Raw genomic sequence first — 13,286 nt, forward strand, 5'->3', positions numbered from 1 at the left:
TTTTTTTTTTTTTTTGGCTAATGTCAAAGTCATATTGAATATGATTTTTTTAAATATGCAGCAATATTAAAGTTGTGTTGTCAACTTATTTTATTTTAATATGATAATTCTGTTTATTGTGAAGTATGCACACGTGTATGTGCATGAGTTTCTATATGTGAGAGCATCCACTGTTACAACTTACATATAACTAAAATTATTTCGAACTTTTTATCTTCAACTTTGATCCTTGCTTGCTTAGAAAAATATGGAATGAAATCAGCGATCCTTTTATTTAGCAAAAGTTTAAAATGAAATAAAAAAAAGATAAAATAAATAATTGTGCATTATATGATAGTTATAACATAAAAAGTGTATGTGAATCCTGCACCAAGTAAAAAAAAATATAAGGAATTAAAAGTGGTTATGCTGAAAGGAAGGCGAGAAAGACTAGGCCAACAATGAAATGGGAGGAAAGGAGATTATTTCGGTAATAAACATAGGGTTGTGAAAGGTATAATTTTTAATATAAAAGGCGGTGATTGAGATGGTTAATAGTGCAAGCTCTAGCAGGAAGAAGAACTAATAAAAAAAGAAGAAGAAGCCTCACCTCTTCTTCTTGTGAGAGTAAAAATATATAAAACTCCCAAAAAAATTACTAGAGTCATCAAAAATAGAAAAAAAAAAAAGAAACATCGTCATGGAGAGTGGTAAAGTGACAGTTGTGGCTTTGCTACTTTGCCTTTCAGTAGGGGTAATAGCTGAGGACCCTTACCTCTACTTTAACTGGAACGTTACCTATGGCACAGTCTCTCCATTGGGCGTGCCACAACAAGGTATTCTCATCAATGGCCAGTTCCCTGGGCCTAGAATTAATTGTACCTCCAACAACAATATTGTCGTCAATGTCTTCAATAATTTGGATGAGCCATTCCTATTCACCTGGAATGGTGTCCAACATAGGAAGAACTCATGGCAAGATGGTACCCCAGGAACCATGTGCCCAATCATGCCTGGTCAAAATTTTACCTACCGATTCCAGGTCAAGGACCAGATTGGTAGCTACTACTACTTCCCTACCACAGCTTTGCACCGAGCAGCAGGTGGTTATGGTGCCATCAATGTCCACAGTCGTGCTCTCATCCCTGTTCCTTTTGACAATCCTGCCGATGAGTACAATGTCTTTGTCGGTGATTGGTACAACAAGGGCCACAAGACTTTGAAAAAGGTCTTAGATGGTGGACACACCGTTGGCAGACCTGATGGCATCATCATCAATGGTAAGTCTGCTAAGGTTGGAGAGGCAAAAGAGCCACTCTTTACCATGGAGGCTGGCAAGACCTATAGGTACAGATTCTGTAACCTTGGCATGAGGTCCTCAGTCAACGTTAGATTCCAAGGTCACCCAATGAAATTAGTCGAGCTAGAGGGTTCCCACACCGTACAAAACATCTACGATTCATTGGATATCCATGTTGGTCAGTGCCTCTCAGTATTGGTGACTGCTAATCAGGAGCCCAAGGACTATTACTTGGTTGTTTCAAGCAGGTTCTTGAAGCAAGAACTCTCCTCTGTGGCCATCATCCGTTATGCCAATGGAAAGGGCCCAGCATCTCCTGAGCTCCCAGCATCCCCACCAGACAACACTGAAGGCATTGCCTGGTCCATGAACCAGTTCCGCTCCTTCAGATGGAACTTGACCGCTAGTGCTGCCCGTCCCAACCCTCAGGGTTCCTACCATTACGGACAGATCAACATCACCCGCACCATCAAGATTGTCAACTCTATGGGCCAAGTAAATGGTAAGCTTAGATATGGTTTGAACGGTATCTCTCACTCAGATACCGAAACTCCATTGAAGCTTGTAGAGTACTTTGGAGCTGCCGATAAGAGCTTCAAGTATGATCTCATGGCTGATGAAGCCCCAGCTGACCCAAGCAAGCTAACTGTTGCCCCAAATGTGAAAAACACCACCTACCGTAACTTTGTGGAGATCATCTTTGAGAACCACGAGAAGAGCATCAGGACATATCACCTTGACGGATATTCCTTCTTTGCAGTAGCTGTTGAGCCAGGGAGGTGGAGCGCAGAGAAGAGAAAGAACTACAACTTAGTGGACGCAACAAGCAGGAACAACATCCAGGTGTATCCAAACTCATGGGCAGCAATAATGTTGACATTTGACAATGCAGGAATGTGGAACTTGAGGTCAGAGATGTGGGAGAAGACTTATTTGGGAGAGCAAATGTACTTCAGCGTTCTCTCACCAAGCCGCTCCTTGAGAGATGAATACAACCTCCCTGATAACCATCCTCTCTGCGGTGTTGTCAAGGGCATGCCCCTCCCAGCTCCATACAAGGCTTAATTTAATCTCTTCTCTTTCTATCTAATAATAAAGGGGACGGCTTAACTATTAATGGATTCCATGTATTTGTTTTCCTTCCCCCAAAAAATCAATGAATAAAAAGTTTTTTCTTTCATTCAAATTTATGCATTTTTCCTTTCTCTCCTACTCCTTCATCGTATTATTTGAACTCAAATACCAAAACATTAATAAATTCATTAGCTTCATCCAAATGAAAAAACTAAAGTCGGCTTCTGATCTTACTCTTTACAATTTATTTATTAGTTCATCTTAATTTTCCATCTCTGCTTAGAGACAGTTCCAACCCCGTCGATGCGATAGAACAAATCCTTCAATTTTGCATGCTTTCGAAATTAGCAAGACTATCAAAAATTTGTTGTTTAATAATTGCAACGTAATTTTCTGCTTAATTATAGCTTGTTTATACACCCCCTAGGCCTATATATAAAAGCTGTATGCTGTGTAGTAGTATATTTTTCTGTTTTGTTTTATTTAAGGAAAGGATTATATGGAAGCATTTAAAGGAGTAATACAAGTAGTTGTAGGAAATATGAAAGGAAAAATAATATCTTTAGAAAATGCTCAAGTTTATTATAGGCTATTTAAGGTCACTTGAGATGATTACAATCATCAACTACATCACTATTTATACTACTCAAAATAGAAAACAAAAAGTTTTGCACAAATAACTAAATACATGTATCACAATTTACTAGATACATGTACTACGAAATTCTAAAAAGACTTCTTGAAAAACTAAGAGACAATTTTGGAAGACTAAACATTGATGCATTTATTCCAACACTCCCCCTTAATGCATTTGCTTGATAACTCCAATGCGTTCTCAAAGATAGCAAAATTTTTCTCTAGAAAGTGCTTTGGTGAAGATGTCAGCAAGTTGTTCTCCTGTCTGACAATAATGCAACTGAATTTCGCCTTTCTCTTGTGCTTCTCGGATAAAATGATACTTGATGGAAATATGCTTTGATCTTTCATGGCTGACTGGATTCTTGGCAATTGCAATTGCTGATTTGTTATCACAATACAGAACAGACCTTTTTTTTTTGTTTTTCACCAATGTCTTCAAATATTCTCCTAAGACAAATAGCTTGAGAAGTAGCCTTGGATGCTGAAACATATTCTGCTTCGGCAGTGGATTGAGCAACAACACTTTGCTTTTTTGATAACCAAGAACAAATGCTTGATCCAAATAAGAAAGCATAACCAGAAGTACTCTTCATGTCATCTATACTTCCAGCCCAATCACTATCAGAATAACCAATTAAGTTCAAATTTCCACCAAATTTGTACATTATCCCATAATCCATTGTTCCTTGCAAGTAGCGTAGAACACGTTTTGCAGCTCCAAAATGCACTTGGCTTGGTTCTTGCATGAATCTGGATAATAAACTAGCAGCAAACATAATATCTGGCCTTGTTGAAGTAAGATATAGCAAACTTCCAATCAAACTCCTAAAAAGTGAGCTATTAACTTTCTTTTCTCCATCATATTTTCTAAACTTCTCATTTGCTGATAATGGTATGGCCACAGACCTTCAATCTATCATTTTGAATTTTTGAAGAATACTTTTAGTATACTTCTTTTGAGAAATGAAAATTCCTTCTTTCACTTGAGAAACTTCGATGCCCAAGAAATAATTTAGCAATCCAAGATCACTCATTTCATAAGCTTGCATCATATCTTGTTTGAAATTTTGCATCATCTTTACATCATTTCCTGTAAAGAGCAAATCATCCACATAGAGACAAACAATGATATGCTATCATGTTTTTTCTTCACATACAAAGTGGCTTCACTTTTACTTCTTTGAAAATTATTTTTCAGAAAGTATGTATCAATTTCATTGTACCAGGCTCTTGGAGCTTGCTTCAGCCCGTAAAGAGCTTTTTTTAGTCTATACACCTTTTCTTCTCCCCCTTGAACAAAAAATCCTTGAGGTTGCTCAACATAAATCTCTTCATCAAGTTTTCCATTCAGAAATGCTGATTTAACATCAAGTTGAAATATCTTCCATTTCTTTTGTGCAGCAACAGTAATTACAATTCTAATTGTCTCAAGACGAGCAACTGGAGAGAAAGTTTCATAAAAATCAATACTTAGTTTTTGCGTGAAGCCTCTAGCAACCAACCTTGCTTTGTGCTTTTGAATATCTCCTTCCTGATTGAGTTTGATTTTGTGAATCCATTTTAGACTTACAACTTCTCTTTCTCTAGGAATAGCCACAAGCTCCCAAGTATTATTTTTTTTCGGTCATTCGAATTTCTTCTTCCATGGCTTTCTTCCAAACATCATGCTTTATTGCTTCTTCATAACTTTCTGGCTCAACACCGGCAAAATTACATCTTTGATAAATGTCACTCAACATTTTTGTTCCTCTTGGAGGCGGTTCTTCATTATCTGAATCTGGGATTTCTCCCCCTTGAGAGACATCTTCATCTTTCTCATCCTCTTCTTGATTTGAAGATATGATAGCAGTATTCTCTATCTTTTTATCCTCCCAATTCCATGTTGTTTTTTCATCAAAAATGACATCTCTACTAACAACAAGTTTGTTAGTTTTGACATCGAGAAGCCTATATCCTTTTGTCACATCACTATAACCAAGAAAGACACATTTTTGACTTTTTTCATCCAATTTTGTTCTTTTCTCAGCAGGTACATAAGCATAACAAATACACCCAAAAATTTTAAAATGACTTACAGAAGGTTTAATTCCACTCCAAGCTTCAACTGGTGTCTTGTCCTTTAGTGCCTTTGTTGGACACCTGTTAAGGATGTGAACTGCTGTATGCACTGCTTCTGCCCAAAAATATTTTGGCAGCCCTTTCTCATTCATCATAGTTCTGGCCATTTCAACAATTGTTCTATTTCTTCTTTCAGATACACCATTTTGTTGAGGAGTATACCCTGCTGTAAGTTGCTTCTGGATGCCTTCATTTTTGAAATATTCTTCAAATTCTCGACTTGTGTACTCACCTCCTCGATCACTGCAAATGGTTTTGATGCTGCAACCTTTTTGCTTCTCAACAAGGGCTTTAAATTTCTTGAATGTAGCAAATGCTTCTGACTTTTCTTTCAAGAAATAAACCCAAGTCATTCTTGAGAAATCATCAATAAAGATTAGAACATACCTTTCGCTTCCAAGAGATGGAGTCTTCATTGGTCCACAAATGTCTATATGAATTAGTTCCAAAAATACACTTGCTCTCCAACACACCCCTTTTGGAAAAGACTTCCTGTGTTGCTTTCCCATTATACAACTTTCACATGTATCCACCTCAGTATGTATCTCAGGAAGGCCTTGCACCATGTCCTTTTGCTTGAGAAGCTTTTAACCATGAAAATTCAAGTGACAAAATCTTTTGTGCCAAAGCCATGAATCATCTACAATTTCATTTTTTAATGCATTGTAATGAAATTGCAAAGGGAAGTTTCTTTTTGTCATCTTTACTTCAACACTGACTTGATTTGGCTCAATTTTATCATAAATCTTGCAATAATTGTCTCTAAACACAAGAGAATAGCCATTTTCCATGAGTTGACCAACACTAAGCAAATTTTCTTCCAAGTCAGGAACATAAAGAACATCATGAATTTGCTTACCGCATCCTTTCATGTTGATTGAAATAGTACATTTACCTTTCGCATCAACTAAGGCTCCATTCCCCATCTTCACTTAGTAGTGATGCTATTATTAATTGAGAGGAAAGCATTTTCATCTCCAGTCATGTGATTACTACAACCACTATCAATATACCATTCATTGCTTTTTGTTGAAGCATCAGATTTAGAAGCAAAGAAAAGATTTTCTTCCCTTTCATCCTCCTATTTTTCACAAAAATTTGTTTGCTCCAGTTTCTTGTGCCAACAATCCTTTTCGACGTGGCCAAACTTTTTACAAAAGTTACATTGGGGCTTGCCTTTGTGCCAACATTTTTATGCATTGTGATTAGTCGTTTTGCAAACTTTACAAAAAAGACTAGAGTTTTTCTCACCTTTTTCTTCAACCTTCTTGGAAGAACCATCATGATCCTGCTTCTTTTTTGGCTTTTGATTTTTCTTCTGATGATTTTTTGAGAAATTTTGAGAATTCTCATTTATTTTAGACTGGAAAGCCGTCTCTTTGGGTTGATCTTCACAAAAAATATTCGCTTCTCGTGTGCACGAAATGATCCAACTAGCTCTTTGATGGAAAGCTTAGAAAGATCTTTCGTCTCCTCAATGATAGCAACGATGTACTCATACTTTTCTGTGACACTAATTAGAATCTTTTCCACAACTTGTTGGTCAGAAATTGTATCACTATGATTTCTCATTTCATTAACAATATTCATGACTCTTGTGCAATATTCATCAATTTTTTCAGATACTATCATCTTTAAATTTTGAAACTCTCTTCTAAGAGTTTGAAGATTTATAGTGCGTACCTTTTCGTCACCATACAGCTCAGTTTCCAGAAAATCCCAAGCTTCCTTTGCAGTCTCACAAGTAGCAATTTTTGCAAAATATGCTCTTGAGACTCCCATTTGGATTTTGCTCAAGGCTTTTGCATCTTGACTATACTTAGCCTCAAGATTTTTCATCTCTGCTGCTGTAAGATCACCATCGTTTTCTGGCTCTTCAAAGCCATTTGCAACAATAGTCTACAAACCTTCAGCTTTCAAATGTGTTCTCATTCTTATCTTCCAGTATTCAAAATCAGTTCCATCAAAAAATGGAGTAAGAACAACTGAAGAATCAGCACCTTCATTTGTTTTGGATGCCATATTTTTTTTCTTCACCTAACCCCAGATTAAGAACGAAAACCTGCTCTGATACCAATTTGTAGGAAATATGAAAGAAAAAATAATATCTTTAGAAAATGCTCAAGTTTATTATAGGCTACTTAAGGCCACTTGAGATGATTACAATCATCAACTACATCACTATCTATACTACTCAAAATAGAAACAAAAAGTCTTGCACAAATAACTAAATACATGTATCACAATTTACTAGATACATGTACTACGAAATTCTAAAAAGACTTCTTGAAAAACTAAGAGACAATTTTAGAAGACTAAACATTGATGCATTAATTCCAACAGTAGTAGGGTGGTATAGTAATAGTTTCAAAAAAGGATTAATTAGTAGCAAAAGTAAGAATTGAAAATTTAGTTTTGGTGGCTTCATCATTTTAATCCTTTCTTAACAAGCCAAGAGAGTCTGATCCATTCAATTTTTAATGGATATAGTCCGTCCATCCATCCATCAAGCCAACTAGTTCTTAATTCCATTACATGGCTTTCATTACGAATTCCATTACGTCCTCATTTGAATTATTTTTGCAGTTTCATCTCTGTTTAGCTTATAAAAACATTTGAGGAGGCTGTTTTTCCTTCAAGGAACAATTTTTATTGAACCAGTAGGTCTTAATCACATCCAACCAGTGGCCAGTGGGAATGACGACTTTTATCCACATCCAAGTGACCTGACTCAAGTTGTGAATGCCACGACTTCCACAAAATTAATCCTTTTGTTATCTCCCTATATATATATATATNTACCCACCCAATAGTGACAATTCACTTCAATGTAGAAGTCAAAGATCTATTAACCTCATGAATCACGATCACAGAATAACTACTTGCTCTGGAGGAAGGTATGTATATGTTTAAATGTTTTTGTCCCCTCCCTAACATTATCAAATACGTTAAGTTCCCTCCTTTCAATATACTTGTTATTTGTAGTTTTGATGATTTGACAAACCTAGAGACCTTGTGAAGGGACCTGATCCATGGTGTGATAAATTCTCTCTACTGCCAGGCTAGAAAAGGTACCAGTGGTTGGTGACCATTCTCCAACTGATGACTTGACAAACCCAGGGACCTTATGAAGGTACCTAGTCCTTGGTGCGACATACCTCTCACTGCCAGGCTTGAAAAAGTACAAAAAGTTGGTGCACAGTTCTAACAGTGGAAGAAGCGGCAGAAGCCTTGGTCAATGGCATGGTCTCGATAGGTTGTGACTTTTATACATAAAGATTATGTCCAATAGTCATAACCTTAGTTTTTGCAACTTTAAAATTCTCAAGAACTCTTGCAAAGGCTCACAAAAAAAAAGGAGTGAAGAAGCATCCTCAAGATGAACTCGAATCAGAAAGAGCTGGAAGTCTGGTAATCTTAGGATTAATTCTTCTATACACACATTGTAAATCTGTTCCTACATCTATAAAGAAATCAGATAGTTGTTTGGTGTGAAAATTCTAAATCAGTTGAGTTCAACTGATTTAGTGGGCAGCCTTGTGTGTCGCTTAGTAAAAGTCGAAGTCATCCGGAGCGTGGAGATTTAGTGGGCAACCTGTGTGTTGCTTAGTCGAATTCTAAGTTGTTTAGTGGTGATAGCTTAGTGGGCGGTGTTGTATTCGCTTAGGCTCTTCAAGTAATAGGTAGATTACTTGATCGTGAGATTAATAACTTTTTCTTACATTGGTTCTAACCGGGTTTCACTTTTGCTTGAGAAGATTAGTGAAAACAGTTGAAAATCCTGTGCGACGGGTCGTAATTTTACTCCCTTGAGCAAGTAGGTTTCCACGTAAACTACTTGTGTTGTGTTCTTGCTATTATTTACTCTTCGTTCTTAATCTGTTTGAGTCAAGGGACCTGGTCTGTTGACTGATAGTGGATGCACGTATTCTATCAATTGGTATCAGAGCACATGCTCTCTAACTGGTTAACACCAAAAGAGTGTTTCCTGCATCAGAATGGCTGCTCCACTTAACCTAAAAGAAGGACAATCTTTAACACAACAACCGCGATTTAATGGGCAATTCTATAGCTGGTGGAAGACAAGAATGCATGACTATCTATTGGCTGAAGAAAGCGAGCTATGGGACATAGTATTGGATGGACCCTTCGTTCCAACCGTTGAAGTGAAGGATGGTGAAACAACTAAAGTTATTCCAAAAGCTCGCCAACAGTACAACGAAGCAGACTTCAAGAAGATCGAGAAGGACTACAAGGCTAAGAAAATGTTGGTATGTGGCATAGGTGCTGAAGAATACAATCATACCTCTGACTGTGAATCAGCAAAAGATATATGGGATTATCTGAGGACTGCTTATGAGGGTACCGAGTAGGTGAAGGAATCAAAGGTAGACATGTTGATCACCCAATATGAAAACATCAGGATGAAGGAGGGGGAAACTATTTATGATATGTATACTAAACTCTCATCCATAACAAACGAGTTGTGAAGCCTTGGAGAACCCATCATCACCAGCAAGCAGGTCATAAAGGTTCTTTGAATTCTTCCTAATTCATGGGAAAGTAAGGTGGATGCTGTCACTGAAGCTAAGGATCTGAAGGTTCTGACAATGGATACACTTATTGGGAATCTCACCAAGAGATTTTAGAAAATTGTAAGAAAGGATGGAGGGTTTAGAAAAGAAAGTAATCCTCCTTGGGCTACTACTACTAGTGATCGTTGCCACAAGTGCGGAAAAGCAGGGCACTTCATAAGAGATTGTCCTATGCTCAACGCTAAAAACAAAGAGTATCAAAGACCTGAGGTGAAAATAAAAAAGAAGGAACCTCGTACCTAGTAAAAATGCAAGGAAAGATGCAGTTGACTACGCTGTGAAGAAAGCTCTTGTTGTGTGGGAAATTCTTCAAGTGCATCATGAGAATCAGAGTGTCCTGACAACGCATCAATGTTGGTTATTCAAGATGAGGCTAACATATTGATGGCATTTTTTCCCTCATGGCCAAATAAGATGATGAAGATGAGGTAACTCTTCTTGACATTAAGCAAAACTTGAATACTCTTTTTGTTATAAGATTGAGAAAACCAGTCAATATTTTGATTGACTCTTTTATAGAGTTAACCACTGAAAAGGACTCTGTGAACAGTAGTCTTGATGGTCTAAATGAAGAAAAGGGAGCAATGCTAGTTCAGATGTCTTTTCTTGAGGAACAAGTGATGGTTCTAGAATCTGAAAGACTAGAAATTAAGGAACAACAGGATTTAATGATTGAGAAATCTGGAAAAAGAAAGGGGGAAGTCTCTAATCTGCAGGCATAGTTAGAAAGCAATCAAAACACAGCTGAGACAAGACTTGCCTTAGCTTAGGAAAGAAATGATCGAATGGAGAGGGACCTAATCCGTCTTAAGGATGAACTTCAAGTTTCCTTAAAATGGACCAGCTCCACCAAACTTATCTTTAACATTACCAGTCAAAGGAACTATAACGGAAAGGGGTTAGGTAGTTTGAACATTACTCCTCCTTACAACCCCTACATCAAATATGTGTCTGTCTTAGACAATTTAATGTGTCTTCACTGTGGTCAAATTGGTCGTCTGAAAAGGGATTGTCCTGCCTGGAAAGCTTCACAAGAAAAATTTTCTGTCTACTCTAAGTAGAAAAAAAGGCTCAGCTAGGGGGACCAGGTCCTAGTGGAAATAAGATTAGACGGGAAACTGCTAGAAAGAGAGGACATGCTCCAGTTCGTAAGGCCTTAAATTTGAAGAGGACAGATCTGCCACATTGGACAAAACACACTCTCATTACACCATTTTCAGCTTATTGGGAACTCAGATTGAAGTGGGTTCCCAAGTCTAACAAGTAATGTTTGTTGCAAGTGAGCGAAAGAAATAACAGTAAGTGCTGGTATATGGACAGCGGGTGCTCAAAGAACATGACTGGAAACACCAAAAAACTTCCTTTGGCTCAAGGCACTTAAAACGGCAGGTGTCTCTTTTGGCAATGGAAAAAAATGGTGTATTCTTGGAGTTGGAAAAGTTGGAAAATCTCTAGAAGATTAATTTATTGAAAATGTGTACTATGTAGGTGGGTTAAAGTAGAGTCTCCTAAGTGTTCCCAAATTTGTGATAAGGGAAATTAAGTCAAGTTTTTGTTGAACAAATGCATTGTTACTTGTTTGTCTACAAAAAGAGTGACTCTAACGACCAGAAGGAGAAAAAAAACATGTATATGGCAGAACTATAAACAACTCATGAAGACGATCTGACATGCCTAAGTGCTTAAAGTGAAAGTGTTGACCTGTGCCATAGAAGACTAGGTCATGTGAGCTCTTCTCTATTGAACAAACTGGTTTCTAGGGACCTGGTACGTGGTCTTACAAACCTGAAATTCAATGATAATAAAGTTTGTGATGCATGTGTTAAAGGGAAACAAACCAAATCCTTATTCAAGTCAAAGAAGCAGGTCAGTTTATCAAGGGTCCTTGAATTAATACATGTGGACTATGTTTCTCAAGTCAAATTCTGAGACTGTTGATGTGCTAATGTTCTTTTTCAAAATGATTTGAACCAAGCTCAACTGCCTGATTGCTGGGATCAGGTCCGACCATGAAACGGAGCTTAAATACGAAGCTTGATACCTTATGTGTAGAAAATGGTATCAATAATAACCTTTCAGCGCCCAGAACACCTCAACAAAATGGCGTCGTGGAAAGAAAGAACAGAATTCTGGTAGACATTACCAGAACCATGCTCATTGAGTCGGATCTTCCTCAAAACTTCTGGGCTGAGGCAATCAATACTGCATGTTATGTGACCAGTTTGATCAAGTCTCTCTTGAACAAAAAACCCTATGAGCTACTCAACGGCAAGAACCCAAAGCTAAGCTACCTAAGGCCTTTCGGGTGCTAAACAATGCAAATATGATCTGGGAAAATTTGATCCCATAAGTGATGAAGGTGTCTATGTGTGGGTACTGATCTTCAAGCAAGTCTTATAGAGTCTTTAACAAAAGAACATTATGCATTGAGGAAAGTGTTCATGTGGTCTTTGATGAGAGTGGTGATCTGAAGAATAGAGATATAAAAGATGATGATGATCTACTGGAGCTATTCAACCTACAGAATAATGGAACCCGTAGGACTAGAGTGGGGTTGAATTTTGACTTTGATGTGTTGATCTTAGTCTATCTGAGAAGGTAATACAGGACAACCAGCCTGATATTGGACTTGCTCCCTCCAATGATGCAAGTAAAGTGGAAACTCATCCACCTGTGAATGATGATTTTGAAAATGAAAAAGAACAGATGGATCAACCACAACCCTTGGGTTCGAGATCCAAATGGAAGCATAGTTAATCCAATCCCCTTGAATATTTCATCTCTCCATTGAATTCTTGAATATAAACCAGGTCAAAAACAAGGAATTTTGTTGGGTTCTCAGCATTCATCTCTATTGTTGAGCCTAAAAATGTGAAAGAAGCCCTGATGGATGCTGACTGGGTAATCTCTATGCAAGATGAACTATATCAGCTTGAGCAGAGCAATTTGTGGTACCTGGTCCCAAAACCTGCTGACAGAACCATCATAGGGACCAGGTGGGTATTCAGAAATAAGCTGGATGAAAGTGGGGCTATTTACTAGAAACTAGTCCAGATTGGTATTTCAAGGGTATAATCAAGAAGAAGACATCGACTATGATGAACTTTTGCTCCTGTTGCTAGAATGGAGGCTATCAGAATCCTCATAGCATTTGCAGCTTTCATGGGGTTCAAATTGCTATAGATGGATCTCAGAAGTGTTTTTTAGAATGGAGATCTGAAGAAGAAGTATATGTTAAACATCCACCTGCATTTGAGGATGCCAATTTTCCAAATCATGTATTCAGTATGGGAATGTGTGAACGGTTCCAAGCACACCCCAGGGAATCTCATCTAAAGGAAGCTAAGAGGATCCTGAGATATCTGATATAAATAGGTGACCTAGTTCTGTTTTACCCTGTAGGAAATTATTTTGAACTAGTAGGATACGAAGATGCTGATTTTGTAGGATATCAAGTGGACAGGAAGAGCACTTCTGGATTGACACATTTCCTTAGATCCTCACTCATCTCTTGGGGAACCAAAAAGCAAAACTCAGTAGCTCTTAACAGTTGAGGGTAAATACGTTACAGATGCTCCTTG

At 37.6% G+C, this 13,286-nt stretch overlaps 1 protein-coding gene across 1 annotated transcript; it reads left to right on the forward strand.

Annotated features, from left to right (window-relative positions):
- Positions 1-527: 527 nt before the first annotated feature.
- LOC107013548 (L-ascorbate oxidase homolog) lies at positions 528-2,465 on the forward strand. The gene has a single exon (XM_015213434.2). The coding sequence runs from the start codon at positions 680-682 to the stop codon at positions 2,342-2,344; it is 1,665 nt and encodes a 554-aa protein (XP_015068920.1). The 5' UTR covers positions 528-679; the 3' UTR covers positions 2,345-2,465.
- The last annotated feature ends 10,821 nt before the right edge of the window (positions 2,466-13,286 follow it).

Source organism: Solanum pennellii, chromosome 1, assembly GCF_001406875.1.
Source record: "Solanum pennellii chromosome 1, SPENNV200".
NCBI classification, from domain to species: Eukaryota; Viridiplantae; Streptophyta; class Magnoliopsida; order Solanales; family Solanaceae; genus Solanum; species Solanum pennellii.

What these genes read in the sequence shown, in the direction of transcription:
- LOC107013548 (XM_015213434.2), top strand. Translation starts at nt 680, where the DNA reads ATGGAGAGTGGTAAAGTGACAGTTGTGGCTTTGCTACTTTGCCTTTCA.